Source organism: Plutella xylostella, chromosome 15, assembly GCF_932276165.1.
Source record: "Plutella xylostella chromosome 15, ilPluXylo3.1, whole genome shotgun sequence".
In the NCBI taxonomy this organism is placed as follows: Eukaryota; Metazoa; Arthropoda; class Insecta; order Lepidoptera; family Plutellidae; genus Plutella; species Plutella xylostella.
Genome location: NC_063995.1, coordinates 5,601,985 through 5,622,844, shown reverse-complemented (window position 1 = coordinate 5,622,844; position 20,860 = coordinate 5,601,985). Strand labels below are relative to the sequence as shown.

General features: G+C 40.2%; 2 protein-coding genes across 4 annotated transcripts; both read right to left on the bottom strand.

The window, feature by feature from the left end:
• Window positions 1–1,270: 1,270 nt before the first annotated feature.
• Window positions 1,271–11,606, bottom strand: LOC105386763 (parafibromin). The gene is made up of 12 exons (XM_048625951.1): window positions 11,441–11,606; window positions 11,245–11,350; window positions 11,049–11,168; window positions 10,691–10,836; window positions 10,128–10,353; window positions 9,638–9,806; window positions 9,082–9,213; window positions 8,549–8,726; window positions 7,737–7,845; window positions 7,340–7,481; window positions 6,813–6,954; window positions 1,271–1,744 (listed from the first exon to the last, which is right to left on the bottom strand). Exons 1-12 carry the CDS (start codon window positions 11,569–11,571, stop codon window positions 1,708–1,710), a joined length of 1,638 nt encoding a protein of 545 aa, XP_048481908.1. The 5' UTR covers window positions 11,572–11,606; the 3' UTR covers window positions 1,271–1,707.
• Window positions 11,607–11,856: 250 nt separating this feature from the next.
• LOC105386732 (parafibromin) lies at window positions 11,857–13,630 on the bottom strand. 3 transcript variants are annotated; one of them, XM_048625949.1, is made up of 6 exons: window positions 13,434–13,630; window positions 13,252–13,357; window positions 13,054–13,173; window positions 12,735–12,865; window positions 12,476–12,596; window positions 11,857–12,073 (listed from the first exon to the last, which is right to left on the bottom strand). In XM_048625949.1, the coding sequence occupies exons 1-6, from the start codon at window positions 13,565–13,567 to the stop codon at window positions 12,002–12,004; spliced, it is 684 nt and encodes a 227-aa protein (XP_048481906.1). In that variant the 5' UTR covers window positions 13,568–13,630; the 3' UTR covers window positions 11,857–12,001. The 3 variants fall into 3 exon arrangements, with proteins under 3 accessions (XP_048481906.1, XP_048481905.1, XP_048481907.1); XM_048625948.1 differs by having other exon boundaries at window positions 11,857–12,080; window positions 12,477–12,596; XM_048625950.1 differs by lacking the exon at window positions 12,476–12,596 and having other exon boundaries at window positions 11,857–12,080.
• Window positions 13,631–20,860: the final 7,230 nt, after the last annotated feature.

Here is a 20,860-nt window from a genome sequence, read left to right as displayed (position 1 = left end):
TTTTAAACTCCGAACGTAGTGAAAAAAAACGACAATCTTTTGGATGAAAAAACAATCAGTTAAATAACTTAACTGATTTCTTAATTACCGATATGCGGGTAATTCCGAAAATTCAAAAATTAGTATTTTTTTACTAATTTTACGTTTTAACACGCACGCTCGGTTCTAGCGCCCTGAGTCAACCCAAGCGAGGTAGAAGATTAAGTTGCCATCAAGGTGAATGGTTCCACGGTTCAAAGTATGGCTGCGTTTGGAAGAAATCAGCAAAAATCAGAATTACCCGAAATTCAGCATTACCCGACATCCTACCACCCTACAACAAAGTTTCAATACTTTTATTTTGCCATAACGTGTAATTCTTTTTTGTTTTTGCGAAATATATATTTTTTTACTTTTCAAAATATCATTTTACTTTTGAGAAAAGTCATTTAAATTTTTGAAACCCAAGTGGGATCCACTGGTTATTAGCAAAAGACGTTAGTTATACCTATTTTATTTTATTTAAGCACACTTATTGATGGTACGATTAGTACAGAGTGCTTTGAAGAAGTACGCCTTCTCATAATTTTTTTTTATGAGAAGTTGGAAGCAGGTACATAAAATAAACTATTTAATTCATGTATAAAACTTGTACTAGCAACAGGGGTATAGTAATCTTAGGACCTTCATAACAGAAATAACTCGAGTAAAGCGTGTTAAGCTTTGTAAATACCGTAATTAATTTAATTAAAACAAAACCAAAATCATATATCTTCGTATGGGCGCGACGCTTTAAAAAATTCATTAGGTGCCGCGAGGAGGCCACGCTTCTGCATACGCTCCCGCTAGCCGCCGTAGCAAATTATGAGAATTGATGAGTGAAATGAGCGCCGATACAACGCATCTGCACCAACACGTTATATGGGGACTAATTTTTCATCACGAACTCTTAAAATAAAAGTTATTCAGAACGGCAAGCTGAGTCCCACTCTTTTGAAAGAAATTTAATTAAAAGGACATCATTTTACTTTTTAACAAACTATGAACTGAGTCTGGAATCTGGCTTACGAGATTTTATTTTATGACTAATGTATTTTACGTTTAAAATAGAAGAACAAAAATAATAACTAGCAAAGGAAAGAACTACAATTTTGCGAAAAAATATGCTTTACTAGTCATTTTTCCCTGACTTTCCAGGTGGCCCATCAATTTCCCTGACTTTCCATGACCACCTTGAGCTTCCCTGACTTTTCCCTGACTATCCCTGACTTTCCAGAAAGTGGACACCCTGTTTAAGCTGATATCATAATGACGTAATAATAAAAGAGATTCATGGCTGTGTGTGTAGAGGTCTGTGAATGGGCCCGGGCCACTTTACTAACCTATAATAATTATAATGAATATACTAGAGAAAATGAATTTATAATAATAATTATAATACAGAACGGTTTTTGTCCTTCAAGTGCAATAGTATTTAAGAAAGAGTCTAAAGTAGCAGCAATATAAGCCTTACCCATCCATGAGGATATTCACTATAACAACATAACATTATGTTCACAAAAAAGTATCAATACAAGAATCATTTAAAATACAATAACATTGTAATTCCTATGTTTGTTAGCCAAAATACTCCTACAATGGTATGAATTGACTTAGATACTCTTCACTATTGAAAGGATTTGGACTATTCACACAGTTATATAGAATTTGTTAAAGCTATCAACAGACTTAAAACCTAAGGTGGGGTTTGTTTTTCATCATATGCCTGGAACAAGACAAAAGCATGTGTTATTTATATTACACTTGTATCATACTTATCTATAGAAAGGTGATGTGACTAGTAAGAAACAGAAACTAAGGTTGGGTATGGATTGACAAAAATTGTGGCTTACCATTGGTGAAGATAAGATGACTGTAATTCCACTTTGCATAACATTGTATACAGACTACCAAGCTCTCATTCCTAAATTCATATCTACACATTTCACACATATAGAGGCACGTAGTCACGGAACGATAGAGGTGGCTTTTTGTGCGGCTGTGGTTGAGCACTCTCACTGTCTAGCCCGTCAAGTTAGCTCATCTCAAAAATAAACAACTGTCCCATACAAGTTGATTAAGTACGTAACAGCATTATTACGAAACAGCTTATTTTCGCGATAAGCCTGTCAACTTTGACTTGCCTTCTGTAAGCTCACTGAAAAATTTCCACCCTGTAGCGTCCGTTGCACCCTAGGAAGTCAGCAACGGTCGCCAATCTGGCTGGTTAACTCTTTCACAACGCTCAGAAGACCTACTACATGCTAAACTCACATCTACACATTTCACACACACGGGTACATACTTGTCGAGCGTCTCCTAGAAGGCCATGAGCACGGAGCGGTCGAGATGGCGCTTGGTGCGGCTCAGGTTGAGCACTCTCATTGCCCAGCGAGACTGCCACCCTCAACTTTATCTCAATAATAAACAACTGTCTTATAGGCATTAAGCATTATTAGCTTATTTTTGCGATAAGTCTATCGACTGCAATTGATTCCTTCGAGTAATTCACTGACGGAATGAATTTCCACCATTTATATCCTGATGATGATGATGATGATGATGATGTCCTCCACGACGTATCCGTCGACGGCGACACCGAGCTAGTTCCGGGCGTGTGCTCGACAGTGGCTGGCGAACCCGAACTTTGTTTTGAATACTCTTCGGCAGGTGTAGCAGAAGAGCTGGCCACTTGAGTTGTAAGTGTAGTCGTAGGTGGGCTTTGGGCGAGCTTTCCGATGCTGGCGTTTGGTGTCAAGGTCTTGGAGCCGGGCGTGTTCAAAATTGGCCGTGCCTTTCATGACTGCATTTCGCCATTCGCGTCTGTTCTGGGCCAGTTCCTCCCACGTCTCACAAGATATGTCGCACGATACCAGGTGACGCTTCAGTACGTCCTTGTACCGTAAGTGCTGGCCTCCGACTCTCCGTTTCCCATTCGACAGCTCAGAGTAAAAGACAGACTTTGGCAATCTGGAGTCGTCCATCCGCACCAGGTGGCCACACCATCTTAGCTGTCCTTTCATAAGTAAGTAGGCACTCCATGCCGGTCATGTTGGCGCGACGAAGAATCTCCGAGTTAGGCACACGATCCTCCCAGGTGACTCGCAGAACTGATCGTAGGCACCTCATGTGGAACACATCCAATCGTCTAATATCACCTCTATAAAGGCACCAGGTCTCCGAGGAATAGAGGAGCAGTGGTAATATTATTGCTTTGTAGACGCTTAGTTTTGTTCGGAGCTGTAGGTCATGTGAGTCCCATACTCTTCGATTGAGCCTTCCAAAGGCAGCAGCAGCACTGGCAATACGAGCAGAGAGCTCAGACTCGAGGCGATTGTCACTGCGAATTAGGTTTCCAAGGTAACGAAAGCATTGGACCTCCTCTAATTGTTTTCTGTCCAGATAAATTGCGGTCTCATTTGCAGATGTTCCCTTGCAGGTTGTTTCAGGATCTGTGTTTTCGACACGCTTATTACCAGTCCGAATTTGCGACACGATTCGTCTAAGTTGTCTAAGTACAGCTGCAAGTTTTCTGCGCTATCTGCTACCAAACAGACGTCATCAGCATATAATATCTCGAGTACAGGGAGTTTCTGGACTTTGCTTCTTGCTTTAAAGCGTGAAATATTAAAGACGCTTTTGTCTGATCGGACGTTAAGCGTTATTGGGTTGTTGCATTTTGCTAGCGCATCGTTCATCGTTGCAGCGAAGTAAATGGCAAAGAGCGTTGGGGCCATTACGCAGCCTTGCTTGACACCACTGGTAACAGGAAATTGGTCTGTGAAATTGTTCTCATGCTGGACTCTGGCCAACATGCCATCGTGGAATTGGCGTATTAAGTTGGTAAATTTCACAGGGCAACCAATCTTCTCAAGAACAGCCCAGAGTGCAGTTCTCGGTACTCTATCAAAGGCCTTTTCTAGGTCCACAAAGCACAGGTAGAGGTCACGGTATTGTTCCAGATGTTTCTCCTGTAGCTGCTTGACGACAAATATAGCGTCGACTGTGCCTCTAAAGGGACGAAATCCACACTGGCTTTCTGGAAGGTAATTCTCTGCGAGCTGGTTTAGTCGCCCGTTGATGATGTGCGACAGGACTTTTCCAGCAGCAGAAAGAAGAGCTATGCCTCTGTACGATCCGCAATCTGACATTCTGCCTTTGCCTTTGTACAACTTGCACAGGTTTGCATCCTTCCACTCCTGTGGTATATTTTCAGTCTCCCATATTTGCAGCACCAGCTCGAACAGTCTGTTCTTTATATTTGGGCCGCCATACTTAAATACTTCAGCCGGTAAATTATCCGAACCAGACGCTTTTCCATTTTTAAGTCGCTTTATTGCCTGATGAAATTCTTGGAACGAGGGCGGATTACCCAGATCCGGAGCTATAGGCAGATTCTCAAGTTGGTTGATGTATGAAAGGTCAGCTCCCTGACTGCTGGGATTCAGAACTTCACAAAAATGCTCCGCCCATCGTGCGAGGACCTCATCAGGATCTGTTAGGCGCTTTGACTTGTCGCGTGAGTAGATCGGGGCCGTCAGATGTTGTTTTGGTCCAAAGATAGCTTTCAAACCTTCGAAAAACTTTGCCGTTTGGTTAGAGTCGGCGAAATTCTGTAGTTCCTCGGACTTGGAGCGCCACCAGCGGTTTTTTTGTTCACGCACTTTAGCTTTTAGCTCTTGCTGTATATTTCGGCGTTGTAAGGCATTTGTGGTGGTTTTTAGTGCGCGTCTGGAGTCCTCGACGAGTTTCTGAAGTTCCGCATCACATTCGTCGAACCAATCTTGGTTTCTCTTTTGTGGTTTGCCAACTACTCGTTGGGAGACTTCTCGTAAAGAATCCGCGTACGTACGCCAACTTTCGCCCGCTGACACGCTCCTGTCAACTGATGGAAACGCAGTGCCAAAATGAGTATCCAGTTTATGCCGCAACTCATGGTCCTGACTTAATGTAGCGAATGCCAACTTTGGTGAGATTTTATGTTGTGCTCTGCGTGGAGGTTTGTAGTGCAATCTCATTTGTGAGCGAATAAGTCTGTGGTCAGTCCATCCCTCAGCACCTCGCATAGCTCTTGTTATGAGGACATCTTTAATATCACTTCTTCGAACGATCACGTAATCTAGAAGGTGCCAATGTTTAGAGCGGGGGTGCATCCATGACGTTTTTAACTTATTTGGCAAGCGGAAGAAAGTGTTCGTGATACTAAGATTAAATTCAGCACAGACTTGAAGTAGTGCAAAGCCATTTGTATTGCAGTTGCCCACTCCATGCCGACCAAGAACATCTGTCCATGCTTCATGTTCAGTGCCAACTCTCGCATTGAAGTCGCCAAGCAGGATGATTTTATCGGTGGTTGGAATCTTTGCCAGTACGTTTCTAAGCTCGTCGTAGAATTTTTGTTTGACGTCCTCTGATGAGGGAAGAGTAGGCGCATAAACACTGATCAGGTGGAGGAATTTATTTTTGGCCGTATGGAGACGAAGTGTCATAAGCCGGTCATTGATACTTTTAGGTGGCTCCATCAAGGATCTTGCAATCGAGTTCTTTATGGCAAACCCAACGCCACTAGCCGAGCGCTCACTAGCAGGCTTTCCGCTCCAGTAGTAGGTATAGCCACCAAGCTCCTCACACAACTTTCCGCTATCTGCAAGGTGCGTCTCGCTTATTGCCGCAATATCAACATTATAGCGAGATAGTTCACGGGCTATCCAAGCCGTTTTTCTTTCAGGACAAAGGTTGTTCGGATTATCCAGTAAAGTCCTGACATTCCAGGTAGCAATGTAAATCGTGTTTTTATGTGTTTTTCGACCGCGATATTTGGTTGGTGCCCAGAAGACCACGGCCTGCCAACTGGGTTACGGTGAGACAGACAATTTTTAGGCCACCTTTTCTAGGCCCCTCCCCGGATTGGGGAAAGCAGAGTGATCCTAAATAGGCCTGCTTTGTCGTCAGATGTGCTGCCGAACCTCTAATCCTGCCTCTGTCGATTCAAGGAGCGACCACTCTCATCTGACCGCCTACGTGCAGATTGCCGACTAGAAACTGAAATCACCTATTCACGTTCCTCCCGCCAACAAATCCATCGCCGTAGGGCTTGTGCTCATAGTCCAGGTTCTAGCTTGGTGTCATCAGCGCGTGAAAATTTTTAGTGGATAAACAGTTGCGCAGTTGCATATCCCCTCTCTCGTCCGGCCCTCCCTTGTCCCAACGGAGCGGTAAACCGATACGGCTGGAAAGGATGACAGGATGCAGTGACAGGCCACAAGTCTTTAAAAAGATCCAGACATGCGCCCTACGCTTGTCACATTGCGACGCTACACCGCTGTAGTAGCCGGATTGTTTGTCATATTGACAGGGCCCGCCTCCTACACCGGAGCAGTCTTCATGCACTAAACGGGGGATCACCCGTCGGTAACTATGTCCACCGAAGTGTGCACAGTCCCCTTCACTAGGTTTAGCCCGCGGGTCGACGCGGTTTACCGGGGTGTGGCCGCTGCGTGCACGACAGCTACTTGGAGCCACCAGCGAAGAGATTATGGTGGTTTGTAGTCCAGTCAGCAACCACCACTAGCAAAGCAAAGCAGGCCAGAAGAAGGAAAGCAAAGCAAAGCAAGTCGACCGGTAGTTCTGTAAAGGTACTACTACTAAACACACCACGACACCCCAAAATTTATATCCTAGGAAGCCAGCAATAGACGCTAATCGAATGCCTCATCCTTCACATCGCTATAAGAATCTCTTACACGCTAAGCTTACACCTACACATTTCACACACGTACAACAGTGAGACTTACTTGTCGAGCGTCTCCCAGAAGGCCATGAGCACGGAGCGGTCGAGGTGGCGCTTGGTGCGGCTCAGGTTCAGCACGGTCACCGCCCAGCGCGCCACGTTCGCGTCCAGCTTCATCTCGTCGTACTTCAGGTGGAACGCGCATACTGCAAGGGCAAAATAGCAAATAAATAAGGCGGTTTTTTAAACAGTGTGTGCGCAAGGCGCATGCGCTTTCTATTTCACTCGCTCTTGATGCGCGCCGATGTGTGCAAGCGGGACAGGGAGCTGTGACAGAACTGCTACGGTTTTTTTCACTATTATAAGCATCGTCCACTGCTAGACACACATTAGTGCCTCAACAGTCGGTTCTTGGCCTTCCACATCCAGCCACTACCAGCCTAAGATCGACGGTTCCACTATAGTCTCCACTCGTTTAGCCTAACTATGGTCTCCATCCCACTGTTTAGTTCACCGATCATCAGTTCTTCGGCATATATGGCAGGCCAACTGCCACTTCACCTTTTACATTTTAAGAGCCCTTCAACTCACTATTAGAGAAGATCTGCACGGGGTTGCCGTCCCAGGGCCAGCCCTTGAACTGCCAGGCGGGCCCCTGCACGAACACGGCCACCACGCGGTCCCACTCCGCCGCCGACAGCCGCGCCGGGTTGTCCACCACGCGGTAAGGCACCTGCGGAGAAATGAGCGGTTAGTGTGATCTTGTACTTGGACAGCAGATTTATATCGTTATAAGAGAATAAGAGATTGAAGAAAATTCAGGCAAAAAAAGGCAGTTACAGGTAACTCGTGAAGATTTGCGGAAGCTGGTTAGCTTTTTCAATATATCCCTAGTAGTACCTACCACTCCATTATCTCATCGGGTTAAATAATAATGTGCTTCGTCGCGGTTCTTTGTGTTTTATGTTGTCTATTTAGATTTACTTACAGTAATAGAAGCGGCGCTGGGAGCGGCCACGTCCCCTTTCCTCCTCTGCAATAATACTTCATTTTCTCGCCCTGAGCCTTCCGCCTTCTTCTGTTCCGTTGGTACGAACCTGTAAATACAAACAATATAAATAACCATTTTCATTTCTATGTATTCACGCTCGATATAAAGCAATGGTCATGTTCATAAATAAGTTATCCCTTAGTTGCCGTCCCCCCTAATATATAGTCAAAATTTCCAAGGTATGTTCAAATTATCTGTCGTTGTTTAATTAAACTAAACCTGAAAATTTAATACTACTATTAGAATAAGTTCGACTCCTATTTAATGAGTGATGAGCGCCAGTGTAGTCAATTGCGCAACAGTAGCAGGACGTAGGAGGTGTAAATGTTACAACTAAATACTAATAACACTCACTTGAAGTCCTGCAGCATATCCTTAACATTGAACATGGAGACAAGCGCGGTGGTGGAGGCGGGGATGATGATGATGGGCGTGCGCGAGGGCCGCTTACCGCCAGGACGCGAATAATGTATTTTTTCTTACTTGGCACAAATTTTGAGCAGTCTTGGAGTGTCTTTTTATTTCAATTAATTTAAAAACTAAGTTATAAAATAAAACATAATGACAAATTAAATACTTACAAGTAAAAATTATTGATTTCGTAATTTAACCATTTATTTTGGCTGTAGTTTATTTGTATAATAGTATTTTTATTAAAAAGACAAACAAAGATTGTTTACCTTTTGTGCCAAATAAGAATGAATACAGTATAGGATTTGTGAGTTAAAAAAAAAACAAATAACACTCACTTGAAATCCTGCAGCATGTCCTTAACATTGAACATGGAGACGAGCGCGGTGGTGGAGGCGGGGATGATGATGATGGGCGTGCGCGAGGGCCGCTTGCCGCCGCCCGCGGGCAGGCGCGCCGCCGCCGCCGGCAGCAGCTCGCGCCGCCCGCCCGGCGTGGGCGTCGCCGCGCCGCGCCCTGACATGCTCGCTGTGAGGGGAAAATAGATGGAAAATTAAGAGGAGAGGAATGGCGCAGTTTAGATCGCGAAACATTGGAGGAATACAGAAAATATAGGCTATAGGTATTGTATACCTAGAATAAGACTGTATCTTTGTAACTTATAAAAAAAGATAAAGGGGTAAGTAGATGAGTTCCACAGTAAAACCATTGATGACCTTAGCCTTAGACAGATAGCCGTTGTCGGTGTGAAAGGGCCAAGAGCAGAGTGTTGTGGTTCTCCTTAGGAGAGGCTTATGGCAATCAGAGCACATTTCTGTTGATGAACAAAAACATAACATAAGTAATTAAAAATATAAAGTGCAATACTCACAGGGCATAGACCGCGGGTGGTTGGGCGTCTGCGGCGCGCGCGCCGCGGGCGGCACGCTGGGCCCCTCCGTCACAGACTTGAGCGTCATGCCGTGGTACGTGCCCATCGTGTCGATCTTGAAGCCCTCCGTCTCTGCAATGAGGTTTATTGTGAGTTAGTTGGAAACTGTGGTGAGTAAAACAGCTTTTTTTCTGGCCAAATTAGCGTAGAGCATGTAAATTGCATTTAGGGTACCTATAGATTGTGGAGACAGACATAGCAAGCAAATGGTATAGAATAGAAGATGGACGCTTTTACGCTAGATATGATAGTGAATTCTGCTGGCAAATTTTTGCAAAATTTGTGCTGTGAATGTTTTGAACTGATACCAATAGACAAGAAGTGGGAAATCTGGTATAAAAGCCCGCTAATATAGTTACCCAATATGTTAATCCAGGGTATCAACTTTCTGCATACTTAACTTGACGAAAATCCGTTCAGTAGAATTAACTTGAAAGAGTAACAAACATCCACCTATCCATACTTAAAACATATTTACAACATGAGCAGAACTCACCCTCCTTCTGCCTAATGAAGCGCTCCTGGTCGTATCTGTTGTACTGCGTCTGCTGCGCGGGCAGAGCGGCGGCGGCCGGCATGGGCACCGGCGGCGGCCGCGGCACCCCGCGCCCCTCCTCGCGCGCCTTTATACTGCTCAGTAGAGCTAGGATGCTCTTGGCAAACACCTGAAGGGGTTTTTTTATAATCTTATTTAGTTTATAAGCCGTACAGCATACATCCTAAGATTAAGTTGGCTTAGGGTTATAAGAGTTGCTTGTATTACTTTTTATGTATATCAGCCTTTCATGTACATCAGAAACATAGATGCCTAGAAGGTGGTACCCCTGGAACATTGTGGTGGCTGTTAAGAATGTTAGCAGCATGCCCTATGGCTGGTCCAATATTATAACTTACAAGATACCAAAACATCAACTTATATGTATACCTAGTATAGACAGCTGTTCCTAAATTCATTAGTCTCCACGAAATTATATCAAATTACAGACCTTTCCATTACTCTGCAGTACAGTAGTCCTAGTCCGCCATTGCCTCTCGCGACTGATAATATCCTTAGTGAGGTCCACATCGTAATCCAAGATGGCTCTCAGGTCTGACCCAACCACTCCAAGTGTGTCGGAGTAGTCATTGCTCTTGATTGTGGTCCTCTTCTTGGCCAAACGCTTAGCTTTGATGGCAGCAATCTTCTCCACTGACATAGCCTCAGAGAGGGACCTAGAAGGAAATTTAAATTAGATTCTATTGTCAGCAGTTCAAAATCAATTCTAAGAATGAGTAGACTAAGTGGAATAGATTAGTGATGCAATGATATATTCTAAGCTCCATGGTAGTGTTAATTGCAGCACATTTTGTTCTCCGATGGTACCCCCTGTGCATTTTCCCTTAAGGGCATGTGGGATAATTGTACTTAAAATTCAAACTATTCCAATCAGCATTTAAACCAAGGTTTGGAGCTGTTTCTCCAGTCACTTTGTGGTAATTTGTATACACAATAACATAAGGTAGCAAAAGAATTGCATCCATAGCCTTATTGTACAGTATAGAAACTCACTTGATGTTATCAACTGTGACGGATGCTTCCTTGGGGGCATCAAGACGAGCAGCGAGCTGTTCCCGCACCTTCTGCACATGTGTCTCCTCAATGCGAGGCTTCTTGGCAGCAGATTCACCCCCATCATGGTCATGGGTGCGTTTAACCTAAAATATGATAAATATTTTAGGTTCAAAATTTTATACACTGATATATTATCATTCAAACAATAATAGATTTATCTTGCTATGAAAATTTATTGACTAGATTATAATGAGTTCAAGGCTCTATTCTTATTTTATTTTGCTTTTTTTCGGTCCATAACCTGATATGTACTTTCTAAACATAAAGCTATAAGTAAGTTCTTAAGAACTCTTACCTGTGTAGGGATCTCTAAAGGTGCACTTTTATCAATAGATGCACAAGTGGCAGTTTCTCCGTTCAAGTAAGCCAGTAGCTCTTTTCGATCAGGACGTCGTACAGCAGGGATATTAGCAGCCTGAAAATAGTCTCACGACTTTATTACACGACCTTACCATCAAGTAAATTTAAACATCAATGAACACCCAACTTACAGCAGCTTGTCGGACATAAACTGGATGTGTGAGGTGTATATTTTTGAGGATAAATAGAAGACATTCCAATGTATAGTATTCCTTGACACTGCCTTCTTTTCCTGACCTGAAAAATTATAAATAAATGTAAAAAACAAAAATTGTAACGTGACAGCAGACGATGTTGACGCTTTAGTGAACCGAATCGGGCACTTACCCCCACATAAGATAGTTGGTTTTAACATTTTTGGGCCAGGAAAATTCCCCAAATATTATTTGGTTATCTCTTTCAATAATTTCCTTTTTATTTACGTTATATTGGCGAAGTAAACTCAGCGGATCCGCCATGATTACGTTTGTATCAACCAAAGACAAAATTCAACATGTCAGACAAACACAGAGTAAAGCGCGGACTCCGTAAAACCATAGACTAATTTCACAGAATAAAAATTTATATGCGGGGAGTTAAGGTGCTGACACACTAGCGGACGCGGCTGTCAGCCGCGACTATACTCTGTCCATTATATTATTGGTCGCCTTGATAGTCTAATAATATCTATTTTATTGGCTTAATCTGTGAAGCTTAAGAAAAAAAATACAATCCAAAACAAGGCTATCAGGCTTGGGCTATGCTTGGGCTTGTGATTTTTATTTATGGAAAATAACAAAATTAACTCTTAAAGTAGTGATAATATGCCAAAGTGGCTCAAGAATCATCCAAGATGTCTCTTAGGTCTGACCCAATCACTCCAAAGTGTGTCAGAGTAGGTAGTCATTGCTATTGATTTTGGTCCTTCTGAGTTGGCTCAGCTTTGATGGCCGCAATCTCCTCCACTGACATAGCCTCAGAGAGGGACCTGGAAAGAAACATAAATTAGATTCCATTGGTAGCAATACATAACCAATCCCAAGAATGAGTAGACATTCTGGAGTAGATGTGTAAATTACTGCACATTATGTTCTCAATGGGACCTCTCTGCATATTCGCTTAAGACCTGAACAGCCTTTAATAATAATAATAATAGATATCTTTATTTCAGGTGTAAAAAGCCCATATCATATCCTAATTACATTTACATTTATAAAATTAAAATTAAAAGAAACAAAAGTAAATATCATTAAAGTTAAAAGTTTAAGGACAATATTAATATATATATAATTATGTATATAATTTCCATGCTAGGACTATTTCCCATAGTGCTGGTCCAATGCAAGTGTGATGTGCAGGTTTCCTCACAAAGGTAAAAACTCACTTGACAGATGCTTCCTTTGGGGCATCAAGGGAAGCTGTGGGCAGTTCCTGCTCTTTCTTCACATGTGTTTCCTCAATGCATGGCTTCTTGGCATCGGATTCACCCTCATCCTGTTCATGTCTGCGTTAAAAGTTTAAGGACAATATTAATATATATATAATTATGTAGGTATATAATTTCCATGCTAGGACTATTTCCCATAGTGCTGGTCCAATGCAAGTGTGATGTGCAGGTTGCCTCACAAAGGTAAAAACTCACTTGACAGATGCTTCCTTTGGGGCATCAAGGGAAGCTGTGGGCAGTTCCTGCTCTTTCTTCACATGTGTTTCCTCAATGCATGGCTTCTTGGCATCGGATTCACCCTCATCCTGTTCATGTCTGCGTTTAACCTATAATATGATAAGTACATATTTAAGGTTCAGAATTCTATACAATGCTACTGTATTGTTCAAACTAGAGTTGAATTAATTTCAAAGGCAATTTTAATTTCTTATTCTATTTTGCTACATTCATTTTGGGCTATAAACTGATAGGTACTTTCTAAATGTAATACTATACAATTCTAAAGAACTCTTACCTGGGTAGGGATCTCTCTCGGTGCACTTTTATCTATAGATGCACAAGTGGCAGTTTCCCCATTCAAATAAGCCAGCAGGTCTTTTCGATCAGGACGTCGTACAGCAGGGATATTAGCATCCTGAAAATAGCCTCACGACTTTAGTCTACACGATCTTACCGGCAAGTAAATTTCAACTTAAATGAACACCCAACTTACAGCAGCTTGTCGGACATAAACTGGATGTACGAGGTTTATATTTTTTATGAAATATAGAACACACTCCAATGTATAGTATTCCTTGACACTGCCTCCTTGTCCTTTCCTGAAAATTACAAATATCTAAATTTATAAACATTGTAATGAGACAGCAGATAATATTGACGCGGAACCGAACCTACCCTAACTTAATTTTGTAATTGGTTTTAACATTTTTGGGCCAGGAAACTTCTCCAAATATTATTTGGTTATCTCTTTCGATAATTTCCTTTTTGTTTATGTTATATTGGCGAAGTACACTCAGCGGGTCCGTCATAATTACGTTTTTATTCAAATTTCAAATAAATTTAATAAACAAACTGCCGCAGTATAAACCAGGGGGGGGTCAGTGCCTTAATGGCTGAACTTTTAGTACAAGGTAGCGCCATCTCTTTATATTACTCTTATTACCAAAAAAGATGTAAGATGGCGTTATGAACAAGACCATAGAACAATAACAAGACACATAGATAAGTAGTATTTGAATGTCAACATTGTCATGATCTATGGCTATTATGAAGAAATTGCGTGTCAGTGTCAGTTCAGTTGTCTTACAATGTCTCGCAAATAACATGTTTAATTTTTGTAAATAAAAGCCTATATTCTCGGTATATCGTTATTTATAAATTTTATATACAAATAAAAATGATGTGTCAAGAAAAAGCATCTTTATCAGCTAAAAGTGTTTTTATGAAATTCTTGTGACCTAACAGATTTCATATGGATCCAGGTTCCACGTGGTTCCACGGGAACCGAGCTGAAATGGCGGCACTGGCAAAGAGCGTTCGACATCTTCATATTCGCTGAAAATTAAAATACTATGTGTACCAAACTGATAAATGTCGTCAAAGATTTGCCTCGCGAGGATAAATGATGCACTATTATCTTGGACGAAATGACTTTATCACCACAAGTGCATTATGATGCCGCTAGGGGTCAATTAAAAGGATTTTCTTCTCTTGGGAAACATAAACTAGCAAAACATGAATTGGTTTTCATGGTGAAAGGAATAAAAAAGGAATACACACACCCACTCGCATATTATTTTACAAGTGACATGAACGAAACTGAACTGAAACATTGTTATATGCGAGGTAATAAATAATTATATAATAATTTGTTTTTTATTTATTGTTGCATGTAGGTAGGTACATAAATATGTAGATTGAACTTACATTTAGCTAATAAATGTAATAACTGTTGTGTGGTGTAACTACGTTAAGGCAAATATGTCTTACTAGCTGTTCCCGCGCGCTTCGCTTTGCCTTAAAAAGTTTTCCCGTGGGAGTTCCGGGATAAAAAGTAGCTTATGTTCTTTCCCAGGGTCTAGACCGTATGTATATATACCAAATTTCATTTAAATCCGTTCAGTAGTTTTGGCGTGAAAGAGTAACAGACAGACACAGTTACTTTCGCATTTATGATATTAGTTAGGATAGTTAGGATTAGGATATCATTATAGATTGAAGTTAATAACTTGTGATAACAATCCTTACTCCTTACTAATATTATAAATGCGAAAGTAACTGTGTCTGTCTGTCTGTTACTCTTTCACGCCAAAACTACTGAACGGATTTGAATGAAATTTGGTATACATACGGTCTAGACCCTGGGGAAAAACATAGGCTACTTTTTATCCCGGAATTCCCACGGGAAAACTATTTAGGGCGAAGCGAAGCGCGCGGGAACAGCTATATCTATATATACAGGGTGTCCCAAGGGCACCCTGTATGTATGTACAATGAGGCTGAGAAATAAAAAGAGATGGCACTGTTCAGTATGACGTATAGAGTATGACAAAAAACTCCTTGAGATGCCACTCTTTTCACAATTATTTATTTTTTCTCTATGGTATAAACAACCAATGAGGCGTTTGTTAAAAAAAAAAAAAAGTTCCTTTTTGGAGAAATAGATGGCGTTGTCTGGGGTTGTACCAACTTTCAAACCCTCAGAACACACTCAGATCACAATATGTTATTCTGTGAGGCTAACGAAATGTGAAAGTGACGTAGGTAGGTAGAATTGTAGTATTATTTTCTCTATGATGTCGATGTCACTGTTGCTTCAGCGTTCAGTGCGATTGTGCGTACAGCCGTTCTTTTCAAGTTTCCTTGTGTTTCTCCTGTATTAATTGAGTTGTAGTTGAGCTATATGCTCCTCCTCCCTTGATACTGTAGAGTTAGTGCACTTGAGATAGTGACACATTCTCATCTTGTCTTGTAAGTATTTCTTTGGGATCTTATTTAGGATCATACAATAAATAAAAATAGAAAATCAGTTCTCGCACGCAGCACCCGTTCAAACGGCGCGCATAGAGAAAAGAACACTACGTGACGGCGCGGGTAGAACTATTCACAGAATACTTAGCACTATCCCAAGCCACATGCAGTCTGAGCCTCGGAAGGATGGCTCGCGCTACCACCCGACATTTAATCACAACTAGTGAGTTCTTATTCTGAGTTTAGTACTCTTTGCTCTCTATGTAATTTTTGACAGTTGGTACACTGCGTTTTCACGCCATCTATCGGCTTACCCAAAAGCTCAACTGACAGCTGTCAAGGAAAACGGCTCATAAACAACCATAGAGTATATTTTTTTTACTAGTAAACAACTAAAACAACCCAGAGTAGAATTTTTTGCCTTTGTTTTTTTTTCTCTGTATCACAGATTATAGAGTGTATGTCAAGATGCCGACACACTAGCGGAAGCAGCTTACGGATGCGGCTGTCAAGACGTCGACACATTAGCGGACGCGGCTTAAGCCGTGTACAGACCGGCCCAACGAACGCCAACGAACGGGTTTCGTTGACCTTCGTTGCTGCAATCTGCCCTGTATTATGTATGATAAATATCCATCGTTAGGATAACCGTTGGCGTTCGCCGGACGTTCGTAGGCCCGGTCTGTGCGTAGCTTTACCGACGCGGCTGGCAGCGACTGATAATGTGCACTGTCTTTCGGGACAGTTAGTGCCAGATCGCTCTCGGACGTCTGAAAGCTTACATCCGATAGTTTGAACAGCGTAGTGTACATTCCTTACCTAGATACCTTTAAGTCGCGGCTTGCAGCCGCATCCGTAAGCCGCATCCGCTAATGTATCGGCACCTTAAGGATCATTGATCTCTGCCGATTCCTTAGAATAATAACGTTATTTTATCTAATGAAATCCCTTTCTCTATGGTTAATAAAATAAATGAGATTATAAAAAAAAAATCCCTTTCTATGGTTAAGTCTGTGAAGGTTTTATTTATCTGTGAAAACGAAAAAAAAAACACAATCCAAAACATGGCTGCCGGTCGGGCTTGAGATTTTTATTTATCGATAATTTGTGATTTTTAACTAAATTTACTTGAACTAACCAATAAAGTAGTGATAATATGTCATAGTGGCTCAAGAAAATTGTGCTTAACATGACTTCAACTCCTAAGACTGAAAAATACGGCAATGGTAAGTTATGCATGACACACTGATCTGCTTTGCAATCTTCTACTCAGGTACATTTAGATTTTATAATTTATTCAGCTTTCTTTACTGGATTTTGATGGTTTAGGGGTTTGCACATTCTAATAGTCTTTAAGCTCCTCTACATGCATCTAATTCTAAGCTATAAATGACTAAGAAACTCAATTTAAAAGTAAGGGAAAACCTTTTATTTTTCCTTCTGACTGTTGTCTACACTCTACAGCCTCCCAATAAAAGTAATAATACACTGATGATGTTGTTATTGTCATAGCTCAAAATATATCTATACTACCTTATAGTATTTTAATTACCTATCACCAATACCAAATGTTTGTTTATTGAAAACTTTTACATAATGTAAACCTGTAGGTAATAGGTATATAATATGCTAAAAACCTAAAAAGTAAAGCAATTAAATTAACAGGATGGAATGTATAAACAATAAAATAATCTAATAATAATAATTCCTGCCATGGGAATTTCAAGATAAATAGTAGCCTATGTTTTAATTTAAGGTGTCTTGTCATCCTGCATACCAAATTTCATAAAAATTTGTTCAGCCTGTGTCCATGAAATGATCTCTGACACTCACAATGTTTAGCATTTATAATGTTAATCTGAAATAAATGAATTAATAAAAATAAAAATCATGGTTAGTCTGAAATTAATTGGCTATGAATTATTTTCACAATTATCATCACCTGTTCCTTCCTTTGTAGGAAGGAATCTTAACTAGGTCTGGGCAGTCAGCAACATGGAATAGAATAGAATAATAAGTACTCTACAGTTATTGAAATATAAGAGGCCTGTTTGGACAGCTACAAAATGTATGGGATGACAGCTGGTGTGAAATCTAAATCATAAATAATCTCAACAATAAGTAACTTTTGGTGCTTTAAAAGTTTGTTTTCCTTTCGGCCGTTAAAAAATAAGCCAGATTATGAATCTTTTTATGTATTTCATCAAGTAAATCAAGATTAAATAGCAAATATGTGTAGCTTTACATTTCGATGACGGTAGTCTAATATATCAATATGAAAAAAAAGTTTGGATCAAAGATTGAAGCTTGATATAAAATGACAGTTTTTTTACAACATAAGTCATGCAGGCCTGTGCTCCCTTAGGGTTCTTTTCCTGTTATAGGTATTTTCGCCTGCTACCTGCATGATGAGAAATCCATGTCATTATTCAGAATTATAGGGTGCAGGCAGCAGTGCAACCAGATCATAACAGGAAAAGGGACCTTACACACTGTGTTGTTGGCAGAATTGTGTTGTGGTTTGAACTGTGGGTGGTAATGAGCATCAGACAAAACTGGGTGGCTTGCTTGTTACTGCCTGACAAATCTAATTTTGCTATAGAAACAAGTGCCAATGTTTAGTTTTTTCTGGCACTTATGTGAAATTCATTCTTTCTTCAATAATTTAGGGCTGCCTACCGGGAACACCCAAATATTCCGAAAAACTTTTTTCTGAATTTGATAACCCCGAATATGTAATTTACGAAATATTGCAATACCGATTTTTTTAAATACCGAATTATAATAATCACGAAAATTATAATTTCGAATATTATAATCACGAATATTGTTATTACGATTGTTAAATATACGAATGTTAAAAAATACGATTACTTTAATATACGAAAAATAAAATACCGATTTATTATAATCACGAAAAAGTCAAATCCCGATCGGAAATATGATAATTCGTGATTTTGACAAAAAAACATAAACGTCTTTAAAACTTTAGAACCAAAACCAAAAGATAGGTGCGACGACGAGCAAAGCGAGGAGGAGCGTGTTAGGTGCACATAGATATCGAAAAACAAAGCGGAGCGCAGCGAAGCGGAGCGGAGCGTTTCAAATTTAGAGCAAAACAATTGCTAGGATTTTTATGGTGTTTAAACTTAAAAACCTTAGGACCTAAACCTAAAGATAGGTGCGACGACGAGCAAAGCGAGGAGGAGCGTGTTAGGTGCACATAGATATCGAAAAACAAAGCGGAGCGCAGCGAAGCGGAGCGGAGCGTTTCACATAATATAGCTTAAAAAATATTGTTTTTATACGCATTATGCTGCATTATTCATATAAGCATTTCTTGTTAACTAAGAAACATTCGGGAATTTGTATTTTCGGAATATTAAAACTTCGGGATTCGTAATTTTAACAAATCGATATAATAAAAAATCGTACTTTTGAAACATCGAAATAATAATATTCGGAAAATTGACTTTCGTCATTTTAATAAATGTGTTGTTTGAAATTTCGTTTATAAACTATTCGTGATTTTCGTTATTCGGAAACTTAAAATTCGGGATTGTGAATAATTCGGAACTATGAAATTCGAAATTAAAAAAATCGTTATTTTCATATTCGTAAAAAAGTAATTCGGAATTATGTAGTGTACCCCTGCCTACCATCTTTTACTCATTCACCCTCAACTTGTGACTACCGCATAATTAAGATATGAAATAGTTGTTTGGTGTCTTTTTTATTTAACCTTATGCCAAACAGATGAATAAAATTTGAGTTATAGTTTTGTTACCTGATACCCCTGGGTAATTGGGGTGGATACTACATTTGATTTGGTTTTAATTTTTTTATGAAATATACCTTAGAACCTTCCCAATCAATACCAATGTTTAAGCTTTGAAACTATTTTATTTACTATTATAATATTTAATGAAATTATATGTATAGAGAGATCACCTCTTTTTGGTAACACCAAAGAGACCAATTTTGAAATACCTTCCCCTTTTCAATAATGAACAGAACTTACAAACAATATGTAAGACATAAAATAATCAATTTAAAGATGTCTAACAATTTATGAAAAACTGTACAATTATACTATATGTAACTCATTCTCCTTCAAGATTAGTACCAACCATCATAAAACTCGCCAGGTCTCCCTAGACTCCTAAGGCAAGCCATTAGATTTTTTGCATTTACCATTTGCTAGCCACCTTCGGCGACATTCGCCTTTTTATCTAAATGCATTTATGAGCTATCCAGCTCACTCTGGTAAGGCAACGATTGCCACATAAGGGAAGCTCCGTATCGTACGACAGTATCGAATGAGGGGCTCAGTTAGAATTTAATCCTTATGACACGCAACTTAAGATCGGTGCATAGTTTAAGTAGATAAAAGCAAAGACGTGTATTTTACGGCTGCACCCGCAAGATGCACGCAGCATCCGCCATGTTCCATGTTCCGTTCCACATCGCTAAATTCTATGTCTCGGTGTTTCTATACAGTCGTGCCGATGTGTTTATGAAGGAAGTTGCGACCTTACCTGTTTCTCAGTTACAATGCACCTTTTGTTAGTCTTCTGCAGGTGCCAGGTACATAGAGGATATATATATAACGGAAGTGTTTATTACTTATTCCCCAACAGTGAATTAAAGATATTCCAAGTTGAAGTTCGCTGATTGACTCCTGATAAACAATGTAAATCACACACACTTACCATCTAATCTTTGGCATTTCTTTATCAATAGTGAAAGCTAGTTCATTTCCTTTATTTGCATACCGAGATAAACTTTTGATAAGTATGACATCCATTTCAATCGATTATGTCGTTTAGAAAGTCAGTTTTCCCGTGTGCTTAAATTGGCCGTAACGAGGAAAGCGAGGATTGTTTATCAAACGTAGCTCACTGCTGACTGACATTAAACGCTGTAATCATGTTTGTTACTAGAAATTCTCAAAATTAGCCTCAGTACTAACGCATACTTAGATAACCCGTAGAGGTGAATCCTAGCTTTCTCACATTCAAGCGAAACTACAAACCGCAGAATACAAGACAGCTCTTAGCTAAATCTTTCCTAAAAACGTAGGTACAACTGCTTTAGAAATTCGCTAGGCTAAAGGAACTCGGGTTTTCTTTTGTTATTAGGAAATGTAGAGTCTGAAACTATACTGTATTTACGTCCGTTGGCACACACAAACAATTTTCCATCCAGTTAGTTGACAAATATCACGGTTTTATTGCCCGCGTGGAGAAATCTTCACCAAGTTATTAACCACTTTATTTTTAAAGATGCTGCAGTAACATGAGCAAAAACGTGACGAAAGTACGTCAAATCAAGAAACTAATAAGAAACGT

Excerpts from the sequence above, each read along its gene's own strand:
- LOC105386763 (XM_048625951.1), bottom strand. The coding sequence starts at position 11,571 with ATGGCGGATCCGCTGAGTTTACTTCGCCAATATAACGTAAATAAAAAG. Across the intron at positions 10,837-11,048 it reads CTTTAGAGATCCCTACACAG|GTTAAACGCACCCATGACCA; the intron begins GTAAGAGTTCTT and ends ATCATATTTTAG. Across the intron at positions 10,354-10,690 it reads GTCACAGTTGATAACATCAA|GTCCCTCTCTGAGGCTATGT; the intron begins GTGAGTTTCTAT and ends ATTTCCTTCTAG.
- LOC105386732 (XM_048625948.1), bottom strand. The coding sequence starts at position 13,567 with ATGACGGACCCGCTGAGTGTACTTCGCCAATATAACATAAACAAAAAG. Across the intron at positions 13,358-13,433 it reads AATTACAAAATTAAGTTAGG|GAAAGGACAAGGAGGCAGTG; the intron begins GTAGGTTCGGTT and ends TGTAATTTTCAG. Across the intron at positions 12,081-12,476 it reads CCAAAGGAAGCATCTGTCAA|GTCCCTCTCTGAGGCTATGT; the intron begins GTGAGTTTTTAC and ends GTTTCTTTCCAG.